The sequence below is a fragment of the Numenius arquata genome, chromosome 11 (genome assembly GCF_964106895.1).
Source record: "Numenius arquata chromosome 11, bNumArq3.hap1.1, whole genome shotgun sequence".
Taxonomy (NCBI): Eukaryota; Metazoa; Chordata; class Aves; order Charadriiformes; family Scolopacidae; genus Numenius; species Numenius arquata.
This window is the reverse complement of record NC_133586.1, coordinates 28,633,476-28,652,483: the sequence shown is the minus strand read 5'-3', so window position 1 is coordinate 28,652,483 and position 19,008 is coordinate 28,633,476. Positions and strand designations below refer to the sequence as shown.

The 19,008-nt window shown below is 37.6% G+C and overlaps 1 protein-coding gene across 1 annotated transcript in view; it reads left to right on the top strand.

Moving 5' to 3' along the window:
- Positions 1-19,008, top strand: part of DOCK2 (dedicator of cytokinesis 2) — a 188,001-nt gene that overhangs the window by 57,418 nt on the left and 111,575 nt on the right. The window contains exons 26-27 of the mRNA XM_074155774.1: positions 8,492-8,640; positions 17,383-17,478. Of these exons, the coding sequence (XP_074011875.1) occupies positions 8,492-8,640; positions 17,383-17,478 (245 nt within the window). The remainder of the gene's footprint in view (positions 1-8,491; positions 8,641-17,382; positions 17,479-19,008) is intronic.

Genomic DNA, 19,008 nt, shown 5'->3' with positions numbered 1-19,008 from the left:
AATCTTGATATATTGAGGGAAATAGAAATCCAGTTAGGTGAACTAGTTTTTAACAATGAACTCCTAAATATATGTGTAAAAACTTTGTTTACAACTACTTTAAGTAGAAAAAGAGAGAACAATAACATGCCACAGAAGTTGATATGAAGCTGTTACTTTAGCAAAATTTTGTGTGTCAATTAAATGAAATTTGGAAACATGCAAATTGGAATTCCATAATCAGCGTTCCATAATCCAAACACAAGGCAAATTTTTAAATCTGCCAGAGAGGAAATGCTGACAGGCGTTCGTGGCAGGCTGGCAGACTATAACGATTGCAGGCTGGAAAAGCACTGAACGCTTAAAGTGTTTTGGCTACAGCAATGATCGTGTTAGATGTTGCTCTGGCTGCTTTCAAATACATGGCATTACTCAGCTCCCATGAGAAGTGGAGAAAGTTGAAGATATGCCTTCAAGTAGGGAATTGGATGTATTCTGCAGCATTATGCTTGGTCGCAGTCGTGTGCTGTGACTGTTAATGCTGTACCCATTTTGTGTCTCACCTTGCTGGCTGACGCTTGCTTTGAATGGCTAGCAACAGTGTCGTGTGCTGGCTTCACAGGATCAACCATTGTGTTTCTCCTTCCCATGTTAATACTGGATTCCAAGAGACAGAAAGAATGTGCATCTTACAGTGCTGTCAGAGTCTAGGTGACCTATGGTACCTCCCCTTTCCCTGGCTTTTATCTAAACTGTGAAATTTGAATTTAGATATAGCAATGAATAAAACATATACAATTGTGAGTACATGGCTCCTAGCAAAGAGTTAAACAGCAAATAAGGGAGAGGGAAGACTTTTAATAGAAGGATGCCTGCAGTTGTGAACAGATGTCCTTTGTGAAGAAGCATGACACTTTAAATGAGCACTGACTGCTCAAGGAAGTCTCTCCTCATTGAAAGAATATTGTTCACTGATTTTATTTTTAAGACTTAGCTCTAAATCTGTAATCAGGTGACACCTATGTCCTTATTAAATTGGCATGCCAGTTTTTAAGTGGGCAGCAAGCCATCCTAACAGATGGATATGACTACAGGCATGCCAGGGAATCAAGAGTAGTGTTTCCTAAGGGAGAAAAAAGTGGTGTTAAATCTTTATTACCATTCTGGCTGCACATATGAGGCAGTCAGGAATGAAGCCCGTCTGTGATTTTTGCTGAAGGAGACCCAAATGTCTTTTTTTTAGTGTCATTATTGCATTAGTGACTTAGAGTTTGAATTTCACTTACCTAGTACAGAAGAAATCATTATAGATGTCTTCTGAAGCAGAATAAGGTGAATAGAGGGGTTAAAAAAACCCAACCCAACACTGAAAACATGTAACTCCTTAATTTTTTATGAGAATGAATCTGCCTATCCTTATTCAGGAAGGTGCTACCAGGAAACTTCTCTCTGAGAACTGCATTGGAATTTGGGTTTGATAAATACATAGAACAATGTGTCTTTTGACAGACCTTGGTAAAATAAATGCAAGATGCTCAAACTGTATGTTGATGTTTTATGTGTTCAAATACAAAAGCATGTGCTGTGGGGCAGCACATGTTTTATTCTGGCTTCTAGAAAGAGAGCCAGTCAGAACAGTTGTTTTTTCATGGGTTTGAACATTAAGAAGGAGTATATCTGTCTTTGCCAATGTTATCACATCATTTATCAAGCAGAAAAGCAGTTGGTACTTAAATAGGCAGCTGCCCCCGCCCCCATGTCACTCCTCCATCTGTCTTGAGCTTTCTTGAGGCAGGAGGGGAGATCTTTGTCTGTGGATTGCTTAATCATAGAATCATTTAGGTTGGAAAAGACTCTTAAGATGGAGGCCAACCATAAACCTAACACTGCCAAAGTCCGCCACTAAACCATGTTCTTAAGTACTGTATCTACAAGTTTTTTAAATACCTCTAGGGATGGTGACGCAACTACTTCCTTGGTAGCCCTTGGGGCAGTTTCTTCTTGTCCTATCACTTGTTACTTGAGAAAAGACAGCGACGCCCATCTCTATACACCCTACTTTCAGGTAGTTGTAGAGCGGGATAAGGTCTCCCCTCAGCCTCCTTTTCCCCAACCTAAGCAACCCTAGTTCCCTGAGTTCCCTCTTAAGACTTGTTCTCCAGACCCCTCACCAGCTTCACTGCCCTTCTCTGGACCTGCTCCAGCACCTCAATGTCTTTCTTGTAGTTGAGGGGCCCAAAACAGAACACAATACTCGAGGTGGGTCCTTACCAGGACTGAGTACAGGGGGATGATCACTTCCATCTTTCTGGCCACTCTATTTTCTGATACAGGCCAGGATGCTCTTGGCCTTCTTGGCCACCTGGGCACACTGCTGGCTCATATTCAGCTGTCTGTCAACCAACACCCCCAGGTCCTTTTTCACTGAGCAACTTTCCAGCCACTCTTCCCCAAGCCTGTAGCGCTGCATGGGGTTGGTGTGACCCAGGTGCAGGACCCAGCACTTGGCCTTCTTGAACCTCATCCCATTGGCCTCAGCCCATCGACCCAGACTGTCCAGATCCCTCTGTAGAGCCTTCCTACCCTCAAGCAGATCAACACTCCCACCTAACTTGGCGTTGTCTGCAAAGTTAGTGAGGGTGCACTCAGTAATAAATCCAGATCATCAAATGCTACAAGCGAAAATTTTACTTTGGCTGTTTCTTTTCTCAATTACTGTCTTGCATCATTTTCTTAATTTTTTTCTCCTTTTCTCTGGCCAATGAGTTGTTGCCACTCAAATGAGCTCTTTGCCTATTTTGCTTACTTTAATCGTGCAATGATACCTTAATAGTATAACCTGGAATTTATATACCCATTGAAAAACTTTTCTTTGTCCCTGGATAATAGAGGAATTTCATATTTTGTGTAATATTCTAGTGAAATTATTTTAACAGGGTTTTTAAAGATGAGGAGGCATGAGTACAGTTTTATGTTAATACTAGTCCACCTGCAGGCTGAGGCTGAGACCAGGGCTTGTTTGCTGTGGATTCTAGTCTTTTTAGTTACTTTGGTTGTATGTGTTCATCAGAGCATCTTGGAATTGCATCCTCATATGGGATGAGTTTAACTGGTAGGGATCTTGTAAAAGCCAATAAATTTTCCTTTTTGAAGACTATTGTCTTTTATTTATTAATAATGTCCTAGAAGAACATTATCTGATTTTAATAAGTGCAAAATAAAGTAGTTCTCATGTATTGCCTTAACTAACAAGCTGAGTTTATCTAGCAGCCAGTCATAAAATACAGGCATATAGCCTTAATCTAAACCAAAGTAATTAATGCAAAAAAATACAATTTGCTTATAAAAATATATTGAACGATTATTCCATTAATTACAATTGCAGGTGTTTGGTTTTTTAAAAAAAGGAAATAATATAACTAAAGCTAGTTAAAGGACCTTTGAATTTCCATGTACCTTGGCACTTCAACATTGTTCACATCTGAAAATGCACTGTAAATAATTAATCAGCTGCATATGTTAAGTCCTTTTAATAGATTCTGTATGTATCAAATATGGATCAAATTTTAATTTATAATGCAAATTACAACTGGGAGTAATGAAGCTTGCAGAGTAATTAGCTCTTAAAACTGGAGGAAACCAGTTGTACCTTCTGCCTCAGCTGTCCTCTCGGTACAATAGGAGAACTTTGTCTATGCAAGAAGCTCTGCTTTCTTAATATTTAAGAATTGTGGAATGGCTTTGTGCAGAAAAAGAATTATGTCAAATACTTATTTCTTCTACCAAAATACACGTGTGCCTGTGTTTTAAATGAGTTATAGGCGACAGTGGGAATTTTGTATTCTGGTAGGAAAGTTTTAGATGGCGTCTGAAACCCTGCTGTGGAGGAGTTTTACATTCAATGAAGTTTGCTTTCACTCCTTTGTAAGGTGTCCAGTGCAACTTGTAACTCATTATTGGTCAAATAGGTATGACTGGCATGTGAAATCAGATGTAATGTAGTTATTAATATACATATAACACCTACTTTGAAGTCCTAGCTTTTTTCAACATCAGTACAAATGTAAAATGTATTTTAGCTAAAATACAGAATTCCCCTTGAGCAATGACTTTGTTCAGCCTAGTCTCTTACTTTACTTTTGAAATAAAGCTCATTAAGTATAGATTTTTATTATGATTTATTATCCAGTTGCTTCCTGTAACTTTAAAAGCTACTCAAAGAGAATTTTTCTATTTGCTAGCTGTCAGATGTTTCAAAGGAGATCTAATGGTTTAAAAATTGAGCTGGATATTATTTTGGAGGAGTGGGGGGCAATCAGTGTGCTTATCCTGGCAGATGTGAAACCGGTATGTGCATATAACATTCCATCCTCTTTGTAAGTGGTGAGAAGTGGCTGAGATGTCAGGTAATTTGATATGACTTTGAACTTTGTTGTTAGGAACAGGCCTGTTAGCATAGCACTCCCTACGGATTGTTTTGAAGTGGAAGTGTTTTAAAGGCACTATTTTGAAGAATGGTAGTTATAAGCAAACAGTTGCCTGCTAAATTTCTTGCATGTTGTTGATTTGGAATCTGTAGTCCGATGACATGTGATTGCAGATTAGTTAAAGAGTTGGATGTGTTTGTCTAAATATGTCCATCTTCATGTTGTATTAGTTATAGCCGTTACTGTGTCTGTTGCAGAATGTTAGAGTAATAGTTATGCATCCTCATAAAAAGTGCAGTTTGTACACAGCAGGTTTAGAGCAGAGAACATATGGCACAAAGCGGTGCCATGTGTGGACATAGATATAACTGCAGACAAGTGCGTACAGTGATATTGTAGGCAGATGAGCTTTGTTGCCTGTCTTTTGGGTTGATGTATTGGATCCACAATGCTATAGGAAAGGTGGGGGTTTAGCTTGTGATGAATCATTCCTTCAGCATATCTGGCATGTGGTTAGAGAATCTGAGACAAAGACAGAGATGAGTTGGAGTGGGTATCAGAAAAAAATTGAATTTTTGGTGTCCCTCAATGCTTGCTGCATGTGTACTTTCATACAAGTTAAATAGACATGAAGCAATTTTTTTTGCCTCTATAGAGATGCTGTGCAAGCGATACGGACCGAATTGCCAAGAAATAGGTTTCTCCCATCTGTCTTTAGAGGCATGATTTTGATGTCATCTCTTCTGGTGTAGGAAACCTTATGTTATAGTCTATGGGTGACAAAAATTGCAAGCCCTAAAAATGTCATGATTTACATATATAGGTGTATATATAGGATACATCTTTGTTCCTAACTTTCTGACAGTCTCCATTCATTTTCCAAATAGTCAAGATCTAGCAGTCTCCTATGAATTTATTGCTGTGCGCTGGCATTTACTTGTTATTGTAGTCGGCTGCTGTCTTTTGTTTTTGAGGATTAACCACTGGTCAGTCATCTGCAGTGCACCAAGCTATGCTACCATTAATGAACAGTTTCTGCAGTAAAGGATCATAGAATAGTTCAAGTTGGATGGAACATGAGAATGTGTCTTGGGCAGCCTCCCACTCAAAATGGGCTCAGCTGTGAGGTCAGACGAGGCTCCTCTGGGCCTTGCCTCAGTTGGATCTTGAAAATCTCTAAGGATAGAGACTGGGCAACCTGTTTGTTCTGCTGCTTGACTGTCTTGACGAGGAAGAAGTATTTCCTTATATCCAGTCTGAACTGCTTGTTTCAGTTGAGTCCATTTTTTTTTATGTCTGATTCACTTTAAAATCTGTTAAATGCATGCCATCTTTCAGTAACAAACTGGAAATCCACTGGAGTTCCATTTTAGTTTCTCTTTTGCAACTTCATAAGCAAGTTCCTTCCGTGTGTCTCACTGAAGTGCCATACAGCTTCTCTCTCAGCAGCATATGGACTGCGTGGAGAAGTTAGAAGTTTAGCAAATAACTCTTACAGCCCAACTCTGCAGTGGGAATGAAACAGTCATTACTGTTTTAGAGAAGTGGGGTTTATACTAGTAGGTTTAGCAGGTGTTTTCACTAATACACTTTTGCTCTTTTTCATAACCCTCATGAAATGGAAATCGGTTACCAATAGATGTGATGTCCAAAGGAAAAAGTATCTTAAATATTTTTGGAGTGGTCAGAACCTTGATGACTGAATCCTGAACTGATCATGCTATAAACTCTTTCCCCTCTGAATAATAACCTTTGACTGTTGAAGGGCAGTTTCCACAGATTGCAATGAAAACAGAATTAAAGTTTATTTTTGAGCTTTTTCAAAACTAGGTAGGTACTAATCTAATTTACAATTTTTACTTATTTTTTGACTGAATATATAAAACCTTTCCTTATAAAAGAAAGAAGGTACTATCACATTTCAGCAAGTTTTAAAGGTATTGCATATTACTTTTAACATTGCTAATGATGTTTCGTTGGTTTAGCTTTTGGTCAAGAAGCTAATGACATTTGTTGCATTCATAATTAGTTATTAAAAGTGGTTCATATGAGCAAATAAAGACAGAATTTGCTGATTATGAAATTACATCTCAGTTTCAGAAAACTGTATAATGTTTGATGTCTACGGCTGGTGACTAGGAATCTATCAGTATTGATGACTCTTGGAGGGGAGTTTTTCCGCTGTCTCCATGGACACAAATCCACACTTGAAGTGCTTTAGGAGCGTTAGTGTTACCTGCTGGTGCACTCTACTGAGCGCTTTGTAAGTGCAGCTGTTTGGTTTCTGAATCAGAGGGGTAGGCTGTGGCCCGCATTAAGTGCAGGAAGCTGGTCTGTGTGCAGAACCTGGTACATAAATGAACTGTAAGCTGTGTGAAATTCCTTTTTATGCTTCTCTTTGAACAGGTCTCGAGTTGGTATGTGTTCTTTAACTGCTGTTTTACTAGTGAGTTTGTAATTTAGTCACTGAGAAAGATTTCTCTTGTAGCTTGGAACAAGGGTTGTCGCAAGTCAGATACATAGCTTTTTATTCATGTTTTGGCATTACCAAGAGTAGAGATACTTTCTGAGGCAAGAAATTATGCTGCCCCTCAGACGTGATTAAAAGCTCCTGGTTTTATATGGCTTGGAGCTGTTATTTGAAATAAGAATAATCTGCAAGGATAGCTTCTGCTGCTTCATCTCCGAAATTCAGAAATTTATAATCTACCTCCCATTCTTTTCCTCTCTTTCATTTTTTACCCTCCTGTCTTCCTGTACTTAGCACCCTTATTTGGGGGATTCTGAACCCCAGGCTTGTTTTAAATCCCATTGGATACAGTTTCACCACATCTCACTCTCCACTAGTTTATCAGTGAGTATGCTGTAAGTCCGGGTAAAGGTGTTCTATTAATTCTTAACAGAAGAAATAACAGGCCACATATTCATTTTTGTTTGCAGTAATTAAAAAGTTTTTTAGTTTTGTTCTATTATTTTTTCAGAAACTGTGATATGTGATACTGAGAGAAAATAGTATCCAGTTGGCAATACAAATATTTTTCCCAAGAGTTAAGACAGACAAGAATTTTAAGCAATAGGAAATCAGTTGAGTGGAAATGAGTAAGAACTTGAGCTCACTGTCTGTGACTAGAACGCTTCTGTAGTTCTATACAAATTTTATTCTGAGGTGGAACCTTTGAAGCTACATTTAGCTCTTTTTTTCGTCCCAGGTTATTTTCATAAATATAACAAATCTTTGAAGCATCTGCTCAGTGTTATTCACGCTGTTGCACTGTACTCTGTAATTACATAGCACTGTACAAGTAGGTTGCTACTTAAATCACTCAATGTCATGTATCAGTTGAATTTAAAGAGAAAAAAAATTTTTTTTGTATCTTTTATTCCCAGACAGACAGTGCCTTCGTTGAAGTTATTTCAGATTTGTGCAGCTTGTCATCCCAACATTTCCTACAAGCACCTCTGTCTTAAAAAGTCAATGTAGACATGAGATTGAAATGTAACTTGCTATTTGTGTCAGCTTCCTTAGATTTAAATAAGGATGAATGTATTCATAGCTCGCACTCTTACTGGCTTGGTAGGCCTTTCATTAGTCTTTTCCTTGTCTGCATTCTTTTATGTGTTCTTAGAACATATGTTTCAAAATGATGCACGTAGAACAATTCTGTTGTTGTTTGTATCTTATTTTCAGAAAGAATAATTTAAATAGTTTAGTATTTTTCTTACGTTAAAATCCTATCACTAATTAAACACAGCTTCTTTCTAGGTGCTTTGTATGCAAAGTGAATAATTTGTCCCTAAGTGTTTGGGACAAGCTAAACAGCCTTCAGAATTTAACTAAAACAAATTATTTGTATTAGGAATTTGTGTTTTTCATACGTGAGAAATACTGTTGACTTAAAAAAATACTGTACAAGTGTAAGAGTATCCCTGAGGCGTGATTGGAAATTCAACAATTCTACGTTGGAAGGGACTGTAGTGTCCTGTAGCGTAGTTAAAGCATGTTGGGTTTCACTCTTTGGAGGAGGGTTTATTTGCAAGTAGTATTTGATTTAGATTTGTTCTTAAGATAATTTGCTTTCTTTCAGAATGCAGGGACATTCTGCTTCCTGTGATTACAAAAGAGCTGAAGGAATTACTGGAACAGAAGGATGATCAGCAGCTCCAGGTCCAAGAGAAGAAGTACTGTGTTGAATTACTCAATAGCATCCTGGAGGTTCTGAGCTGTCAAGACCCTGTAAGTATCAATAATGATGTAAAGTATGCAGTAAGCCTGAGCTGATTAGGTAGTAAATTATTGATGCTGATGAATCTCATTTAAATTTTTAATACAAGTCAGTGGCAAATTGAACTTTTCTCCTATTTTTCATAAACTTAAGTTAAAGGGCAGTTGAGGTATTAAAGATGAAGTACTGAAATCCATGCTATCTTTTCTTATTTCTCAATTTTATATTCTTTAAATAGTCAGCTGCTGTTAAGCACCATAGTATTATTAAAAGCAGTGAGGCTGCTGCGGTTTTTTCCTAGGAAATGTTTAGGTGCTTTTAGCCTTGACTGGTAAAGTTCAATGGAATATACATACTGAAATGAATTAGAATATTATGACACCAAGCTGTGTGGTGTGGTTGACACACCTGAGGGGTGGGATACCATTGAGGGATGTGGACAAGCTCAAAAAGTGGGCCTGTGTGAACCTCTTGAGGTTCAGCGAGGCCAAGTGTGGAGTCCTGCACCTGGGTCGGGGCAATGCCCAGTATCAGTACAGGCTCGGGGATAAAGGGATTGTGAGCAGCCCTGCTGAGAATGGCTTGGGGTTACTGATGGGTGAAAAGCAGGACATGAGTTGACAATGTGCTCCCAGCCCAGAAAGCCAACCGTATCCTGGGCTGCATCAAAAGTAGCATGCGAGCAGGGTGAGGGAGGTGATTCTGCCCCTCTGCTCCTCTCTGGCGAGACCCCACCTGGAGTACTGTGTCCAGCTCTGGGGCCTCAGCACAGGAAAGACATGGACCTGTTGGAGCGGGTCCAGAGAAGGCCACAGAAATGCTCAGGTTATGATTTGTGCTTTCAGCAAGGTCTCTGTAAAACAGATTAGTCTTTACTGTAATTCACTGAGTCTGTAGTTTCTTTCTCAGGCTCCTGAAGTTTTGGAGCACTGTAGAAATTGTCATCTGGGTGGTTGCTTTTCTCATTTGAGAGGATATTGAATTGATTTGAGTCCCTCGCTTATTAATGACTGTTAGGTTATTGGATGAAGTTTCATGATAATTTGAAGAATTTATTCTGAGAAAACCTCCTAATTAATTACATTAGGAAAGCTGTAATTTCTCCTATGAATACGTCCTGATTTCTCCTGAGCTACAGTTTTCGAATACACGTGTTCAAACTTTGTAGGCTTTGGATAAAGGCAAGTTGTCATTTTAGTTGTTTTTCTCTATAGGTCCTTAGATCATTTTCTACTAATGAAATCATTACAGCATGTTGGTTGGTTTCATAAAAATCTTTGAGTTTGAAACTGAAGAGGCTTGTCTGTTTGCACAGGGCAATCCTCATGTGTATTCTGAGCTATTTTCCTCATTGTTTTAGACATAAACACTTTAGGAGGGATCGATACAAGGTGATACTTAAGAGGGATTGAAACATTTGAATTTCAAATGGAATTTGTAAGGGAAACGGTGAAAGCATAACAGGGCGATGAGTGAAGTTACAAGTTTATAGGGCTATAATGTAGAGTAAACCAGTTTCATTACTTTTTCATTACTTTTCATTACTTTAAAAGGTCAAAAACAGTTGTAAAGCAAGATGGATTAATACTTTCTGCATGTGTACCACATAAATTTAGTTCGTTTCTTTTCAAACTTAACAGTTGCTGTAACAGTAGCTGATATGTTAAAGACTTGTTAGCGCCTACTGAAAACATGGATTTGTAGCTCACGTTTGCATGAGCAAGAACGTTGCTATATGCACAACAGCATGAAGAAGTTGAATTCTTGTTGCTTGATATACATTTATGTAGCCCCATGAAGTCTGAAGGCTATTTTGTAGATTCTAATTTGTCCAGTTGCCAAGAATAGGAACTGATATATCTAGAATGATGTAGAAACACGAGGGGCTGTTTTCCATAGAAGAAACACCTGAAAACGTAGTTTTTTTTTAAAAGGCATCACATTTTATTTATTCCTCAAATTACTGTTTCTGAAGAAAATCAGCCCTTTCAACCTGTGTCATATTCATATTTTAAGTGTGACTGTTGGCACGAAGCCAGTTACTAAGTAGAGTTCTTGCTAATAAATACTTTTGTTCGTTTTTGGAAAGTCTTGTAAGTTTCCATCTTGAGGAAAAAAACATTTGAAAAGTGTGGATAGATTTTTTTTTTTTTACATTTTTTTATTCCTCAATATTGGTAAAAAGAAAGCTTGAGGGACCTATATCTGAACTGATAAATTTCCTATAGAAATGTCTATAGAAAAAAGGTTTAAATGGTGTGCAAAGATGACCGAAGAAAAACAAGTGTTTGATTCAATAAATTCCTTGTTTGAGAGATTTGTAACTGCTGGTTTTGGACAGTTCTGCAAATGCCTTAATGTACATATGCCTCAAGGACTTAAAAAGAATAATTAGACAAATACTTCAGATTTCATTTGGGAACATTTTTGTTGAAAACTACTTGGCTAGTGTCATGCTGCTGAGAGCTTTTGAAAAGCTCTTAATTTTTTTCCCTTCAGTCCTCCCTTGATACAGAGCAAATTCTTAGCTGTATTTAAAATCAAATGCATTTTACCATTGAGGAGAATGTTATCTTTAATAATAGGAAGTTTTGTTGGTTGCTTTTTTTTTTACCAATCATTATGATGTGTATGTTTAAACACAGCTGGGGACCAGAGGTTTAATGGGTGATTGTACTCTTCACAGGTTTGGACTTCAGTCTTTTAACAATCCAATTAAAATGATGTAATTTGTCTAGAGTGATGATTTTTAAAAGCATAGAATGCATTCTGTGCTTTTACTCCTATTGAAGGAGGTAGACAGGCAAACCTTTTTGCATTATGACAAACAATGGCTTTTTAGGCAACATGTAACCCATTGTGTCAGGAAAATTGCTGAGAATTTTAAACAGATGCATTTTAAAAAAACCAACCACATCGACGTTTGTTTAAAACAAGTGGTGTTTGTACAATAGCTTCTTTTAAGGAAGGTAACCTGTAAACTGGCAATTCTCTGAGATGTTTGGGTGGTCGTTACCTACAGATACAGATATCTACAGTTTGCAATAAATACTGATGAATTTGTAATATAAGCAGGAAAGTCCCTTGGAGTAGGTTTAAATCCAGTGGTGGTATCAGCATATGACGACCCGTCTGGAGGCATCATATTAATGAGTATAAGAAACATTGTAGAATAGTTGGAACATTAACAAAAGAGCTAGATGCTTCTGTTGAGAAAAATGCATACCCTGGCATGCCTTGTGGCAATGCAATTGCTCATCAGAGACAATATGGATGTTAGAATATATTAAGGTATATGTCATTAAATGTAAGAATTTTTTTTAAATACAACAACAAATGCTTGATTATCACTAGTAGGTTTTTTTTTCCTTGACAGAGAATCCATGGGTCACGGTCTCATTTTTTTCAGCTATGCTAAACACTGGTCCTGCTTTAGTACTAAAAATCTGCTTTTGAGATGACTTATCTGAAGGAGAAAAAAAGACCAAAGGCAGGGAGCACCTTCAATACAGCAGTATGTAAGGCATGAGACAGTAATTTGTCTTTAAGAGACAGTGCAGATTTCTCTTGAGTGCAACGTAGATGTTTGCTTTCCAGCTAAAGTGAAAGATGTTGTTTCAAGGATATACAGTTTTGACTTGCACTGGGAAATACTTTGTATCCCGCACTCGTACAGGGAAATGGAAAAGGTTCGCTACATGACCAAATTATTCTGATAGTAGTATGTAGGTGGTCTCCTTCACAATGCCTTTATTAAGTGTAATCTAGATAAGGAGAATTGTTTTGGTAGTTAACCAAATTATTTTGTGTGGGGTTGCACTTGAACCTTAAGATTAACACAATGTTCTATTGGACAATTCATTTCCTGCATCTCTTAGCATCTTTCTAAGAAAATGGATGATTTGACCTGCTGGAGGAGAAAACTTGAGGCGTTAGCAGCAGACTTACTTTAAAATATTAATTGTAAGCTGTCTTGGAAACACCAACATCCTGTCCATATTTCTTCCATTTTTCCATCTCGATAGAGAAATCTGGGTTTGTATTAGTATTTAAAACTTTTTGTAAACTTAACTTTGATATTTTTGCGTTGGAATTATTCTGTGAAAATCACCAGAAGTAGAATATACACAGAGGACAGAAAAGGAGCAGCAGTAGTTCTGTGTTTTGCGTGGGCAAAATTTATATTGTGAGGTGTTCTTTGAAGTCATCACAGAATTTATGAAGAATGCATTTTCTTTGTCAAAGAAAAAGCTATTGTGATGTTACCAGCTCTGCTCTACTGTTTGGCAAGTAGGAACATGTGAATCATCAGGTCCTTGTGTTCAAACAGCTGCTGTCTGGCTGCTGGGTCCTGCAGGTAGGAAGTACATTAAGAACACTGCTTTATGGTAAGGACTTTATTTCTATGACTAGGCAGTCATTGTTAGGCGTCTGGGTGAGATACTTATGTTTGATTTTAAATTACCTCTACAGCAGACAACTTTTGGACATTAGGTGACTGAATCATGTCTAAAATTAGCTTCATAGTTTGAAACACTCTGTGCTTTCAGCACCTGTGAAATACAGATAAAGCTCAGAACTGCAAGTGAGTCGCTGATGAAGGTCGCAGTGAGATCCGTGACCTTTTGTTTCTGTTTTAATTAAGAACACTTCCTTTTCCCCCTTTACAACAACTTTGATGCGTGCGATCTGACAGCCCTTCATAAGTAGTTATTGTCTCTAATCTGACATATATTCTATAGTTTAATATTTACTGTATCAGAACAAGTTTTTATTTATTGTGCTTACATGATTATAAGTAATGGTGAATTCTTTCTCTTGGAATCTAAAATCTTGGTTGAGACCACAAGTGGAAGTGAGATGTATAATCTTTTCCTGTTCTGTGCACAAAGTCAGTAATTGGCAGCAGCTGCATTTTAAGCTGTTGATGATATTAGCAAACAAGCCTGGAAGCATTTTAGAACTGTAAGGAAATTTGTAAAGCATTTGCCTAACTTATGGCATATCTTAAGACTTTAGCAAAAGAAAATTTAAAAAGGAATTTTGACAGGGAACATGCATATTCTTTTAGGGCCAGTTACCTTAAGTTGTTTTGCAGGCAATTTTCAGTCAGAACCATGTGTAATTATGAATTATATGGTTTAAAAAAAAAATCTTTGGCCTTTTATGTGTGCTCTTTTTTGTGTGTATGTCAGAGGGGGAACACAAAGTTATAGATCTGGATGCGTAAGAGAGCGAACATACTGGATATGGTGGGTATAGAGTTTGTCTTCTTCATGGCGGCCCATATGGTGCTGTGTTCTAGATTTGTGACCAAAACAGTGTTGATAACACACCAATGAAGACTTTGGTTATGGCTGAACAGTGCTTGCACAGTGTCAAGGCCTTCTCTGCTTCTTGCTCCGCCCCATGCCAGGGAGTAGGCTAGATTTGGGCAAGAGGTTGAGAGGGGAGACAGCTGGGAAAGCTGAAATGAATTGTCTAAAGAGGTATCTCCAAGTGGATATCTCAAGCACAGGTTGTGTAATATTGTAATTGTGAAGGAGCCATTCAGTTAGTCCGTATTTGTCACTGTCCAAACAAATGAGCACTCTGTCATATTCTGAGCACTCTGAAGTGCATGGTTGACTCTGACACAACAGAATTACTCCAATTTTTGTCCCAACCCTGTAGAAGTTTAAATAGAACACAAAAGCTAAACCGAACACTAACTGCTATTACCCTGCACAGATATTTTTTAAAAGAGGGAAATTTTGTTTGGTTTAGTTTTTCTATTAACTAATTTGTGTGTACCAGTGTGTGCCATCCATCCCATCAATGGATGTGAAGGCATTTGAGTTCTGTGAGAGAACTTCCAACTGCGGGCCTGCTTACCCGCTATGAGCTGTGATTGCTACATGCCTTGGTCACCTAGCAAACCCTTTTCAACAGGGAAAACAAGTGTACATTTTTGATGATTATTTTCCATTACATGGAATAATACAATTCATGTTTTCCAAGGGAGCATTTATATATGATACAAGTTGTTAATTTCGCTTCTGAAATGTCTTACATTTAACCAAATGGACTGCAGCTAAATGGTGGGTTTTCCAGGTTTCACTAAAAAACAGATGTCATCCTTGTGAAGTGAATTATGATTTTAAAAAGTGCATGTTACAGTGGGTTACTAGGTTGTCTTCTGAAGCTAGAAGCTCTTCATTAAAATAAAAGCTGAAATCTTGGGTATAGGTAGTGTATGAAAAGGCTATTTTTTAAAGAATATCAGTATTGAATGCTTAATTGTTTCTTAGATTATCAAGACAAAAGGTAGTCTCGGTTTCATAAAGAAACCATTTTAATTCATTTGCTAACTTTTCTCTGAAAATTCAAAGGCTTAGCAGAAAATAACTTTCGCATGCCTAAGTGTATGTTATTTTTTTCCAGGACAGGTGTGTTATGCGCTACTTGTGAATTCAGAATAGAGCTCATCTTCAATAATGGAGTCATAGCTAAATGTTAAAACTATAATGCAAAGTTCTGAAATGTTGCTAATAATGGTATAGCACATCCTGAAATGTGGAAGGAAGTGAAGTTAGATTATAAAGGCCCTCCTGAATTAAAAAAAGGCAAGCTAATGATTAAGTGACTTCCCTGTGCCCAAGGAAAGTGTGTGAAGATGCTACTACATAGTTTATGATTTTTGGCTCTTGATTTTGCTTAATTATAGTGGTAATCAATATTATAAGCACAGCTATGATTAATGAATATATCTTGAATTGTAACAGAGTCCAAATCATAGACTCATAGACTGTTTTTTGCAGTGCTGCAGGTAACAATTCCAGCTGAGCTGCCGGTTTCTCTCTCTACACTGGCTATGGTAGCTGCATGGACAGAGTTCTGATCAGAAAGCTGTTTAAGTTTTGCAGTTCTTACAGTGAGGCATAGTATCTTTCCTGCGTGAAAATACTCTCTGCAAACTACATGCTATGAGTTTTAGTGCTTTTAGGGACTGTCGTCAGAAGGTAGCCACTGTTATAGCAGATGGCTTTGCATACCTTCAAATGAACACTAAGAAGTATCAGCAAAAAAAAAAATAAAAATCTATACCATGTTTACTTTGTTTAATGTGGCTTCACCCTTAATGGTGCTTTTTTTTTCCCCACTAATGTAGATATTACCAAAACAGCCTATGCAGCCAAGGCAAGGGATGTGTTACAACACGAGTGTACCACTACGTTCATGTGGTTCGTTGTGGGGTGTCTGATAAATCTGTTGTACCTGGCTTGGGGAGCTTACTCAGAGCGAGATATGGTCTCATGCTGTGGTTCAGACATCACCATTATGCATACGGCTCGGCTTTCCGAAGGCAAACGGATTAGAAACATGCTGGCGGACCTTATGTTGGTGTGACCCAAACATTGATCATGAATCTAATGTCTTAATTTCTAGCACTGTCAAGGAGCTTCTAGTTTTTCTTTGTCTGAAACTGATCTAGTTTGTATGCAACAAAACCACTCAGAAGTAGCACATGGTAAATGGAAAGGATCAAGGGTTCACCTCAAAATTGTTCTGAACCCAACTGCTGAAATAGGCATAGCCATACAACTTTTAGGGTCTTGATTTATGCTTAAGATGAAGGTATACATAATTGCTGTGTTTAATTTTTGTAGTCATGGGGAGTAAGTTACACAAATAATGCAGTTTCTGGTTCTGATGCTTCTATTTTCCAATTAATAAACAATAAGAAATGGAAAATTCTGCATCAGGGTGTGTAATTGTATAAATGTATTGTACTCTAGGTTGCTTCACCTTTCCTCTACTGCAGTGTTAACTGGGAGCTCAATAAAATAATGTATTTTATGGCAGGTGGCTTGCCATAGGTCTCTCCTCTCCTAGGATTCATTCTTACAGCAGTTGAGAATGTTTGTTTGAAACAAAATGCTAAATTTTGTTCCTCAACGTACACGGCTAACAAATCTTCTACACTTAAAAGCAAACGTTGAAATTATTTAATAGAAGAAATACTCTGGAATAAGAGATGGCAGACTACTTTTGGACAGAAGTGCACAATCATAAAATATATTGCTATAATCCAAGTTCAAGAAAAATATACAAAATGGTTTGAAAACAAAATCAAAAAGCTGTGTAGACCTCTGTAAATAAAACAATCTTCGCAGTTGGTGAATATTTGCCATTGAGCTGCAAAGATTAGTGAAAACTTGGTGCTGCCAGGAGGTGGGTCTGTAGCGCAGTCTCAGTCAGCCAGCGTGACTGATGCTTTGGCAATGGGGCTAAAGAGCAGACCGTCTTTAGTTTGTGCCCTCACAGAGCTGCAAAGTGAAATTAAGATGACTTTCTACTTTAATAATTATTAACTTTGTGACTGCAAGCTAAAGAATGTTACTGAGCTCCAGACTACCCTGAGAACTAGGATACAATTTGCCTCCATCTGTTGCCAAGTTGTTGCTATTAAGGTATAGGCTACTCAGCAGCAAAACAGGAAGTCCCTTGAGTGAGGGATGGGAAGTGACTGCTTGAAACAAAAACCAGTTATGGGGTAGAAAGAGCTAAAATTTGACTGTGCCCCTTGAAATGAGTATTCCACTGAAATTGCTGGAACTAAGGCGCAGTGTAAGCAAGAAGAATTAGTGTCATTCTTTCAATAGGGTGATTATATTATACAACTTAAACTGTCAACATGGACATAACTGGGTTTTTCTCTTTTTTACAAGAGATGTGGATTGAATTTAAAACTGCTTTTTTTTCATTTACAGGCATCAACTTATCACCATATTCAAGAAATAATGGTACAGCTCTTACGCACCGTGAACCGAACTGTTATTACAATGGGACGAGATGATCCCTTAATTGTGAGTAATGTTTTAATGCTTTTTAAATGCTTTGAAAGTAATTTTATAGTTATCCTGAAAAATGCAAATACAGTTTTTGTGGAGCTCTTGTTAATGGACTTTTTTAGATTTAAAATAGAAGGTCTAAAGCTTTACTCTTTTTTTCATTCAGCTGTGCCAATGTAGTGTCTTTTGAAGTGTAGTCAAATACTGTGAGACTTGTGCATTCTTTCAAAAAACAAACATTAAATATGAAGTTAATTGCTGTCTGCAAAAAGAAGAATGTTTTACAAACCTACATAAAGGGTTCACTTTATCACATTGAAAATAGTGTTTCTACTGATCTAAAGTGGAAGTGTCTGACTAAAACTTTTTTTAAAAAAAAAGAAAAGGTAAAAAGCGCTATTCTGAATAGCTTATATAGATAATTGGTGGATACTCTGTTTCTCCCAATTTTGCCACATGCTTTACTTTTTGGTGGGTTAGAGTTGCTATGGAACAGCTGCCATTCCTGGCGCTGGTTCTGGAGGTGGAAGATGACGCCCTCTGTGCACAGGGACAATATGTGGGGATGTGCTGGCACAGAGCACTCACCTGAGATTGTTGTGGAGATTCCATGGTTTGAGAGTTACATTCAAGGGCAGATTCTGCAGTTCATTCACATTTCTGTACTTGCAAAGAAAGCATCATATGAGTGTCATGGATGATGTAATCATTCTGTTAAGGATTATGTCTGGGTTCCATAAACAGTCATGAAGAAGCAAATTGAAACTGTAGTAAAACTGCAAAAAGGATCCGTATCGTTAGGAAACATTAGGAAACAAGCTGGTTACAGTTAATTGAAATGGCTTGGAAAATTCGTTTGTTATTCTTTTGCTTTTTCTTTTTTTTCCTCTCATCTACTGTAATATGTTCAACTGTTCTTTCCTAAAAATATGAAATCCCGTGTGAATTTTGAAATCCAGATGTCTGAATGCTAATAATGCTCATAAGCACCTATGCATATGTGTGTATTTAGATGTTTTTCAAGGCAGAATCCAAGTAAGTTACAAAGAGTTTTCTGGAGCTGAGGCAAGATCTCTCAACAAAGTGGGCTTTCTACATGTGAAGAAATTATTTATAAGGAACAAAACAGTCTGTTCAGAAAGAACTGCCAAAATAAGCTTAATACATGCTCTATGTGCTACCTTTAGTGCACTCAGTTAATTTGTAGGTTTGCTTTAAATGCTCTTGAGGGGGTCAAACGTGCTGAAAGCCTGAATGCTTAATCTTTTAAAAATGAAGTAGTCAGGAATTGTGGCCTTCTGCAGAATTCTTAGATGAGCTAAAGTTGCTAGAAGTATGGGTGACCTCTGCAAATACAGGTGAGACGTACAGAATAGCTGCAGTCAGGCTACGTAGCTGGTGTTGTATGGATATGAGCGACATTTCAAATTTGGACTACATCTGTTATTCACTTCTGGGAGAACAGAAGGTTGCTATTTAGATACTTAAATCTGTTACTGTGTTTCTGAAGGTTACAAGTGTTTTTATTATATTCTGCTGTGTAAT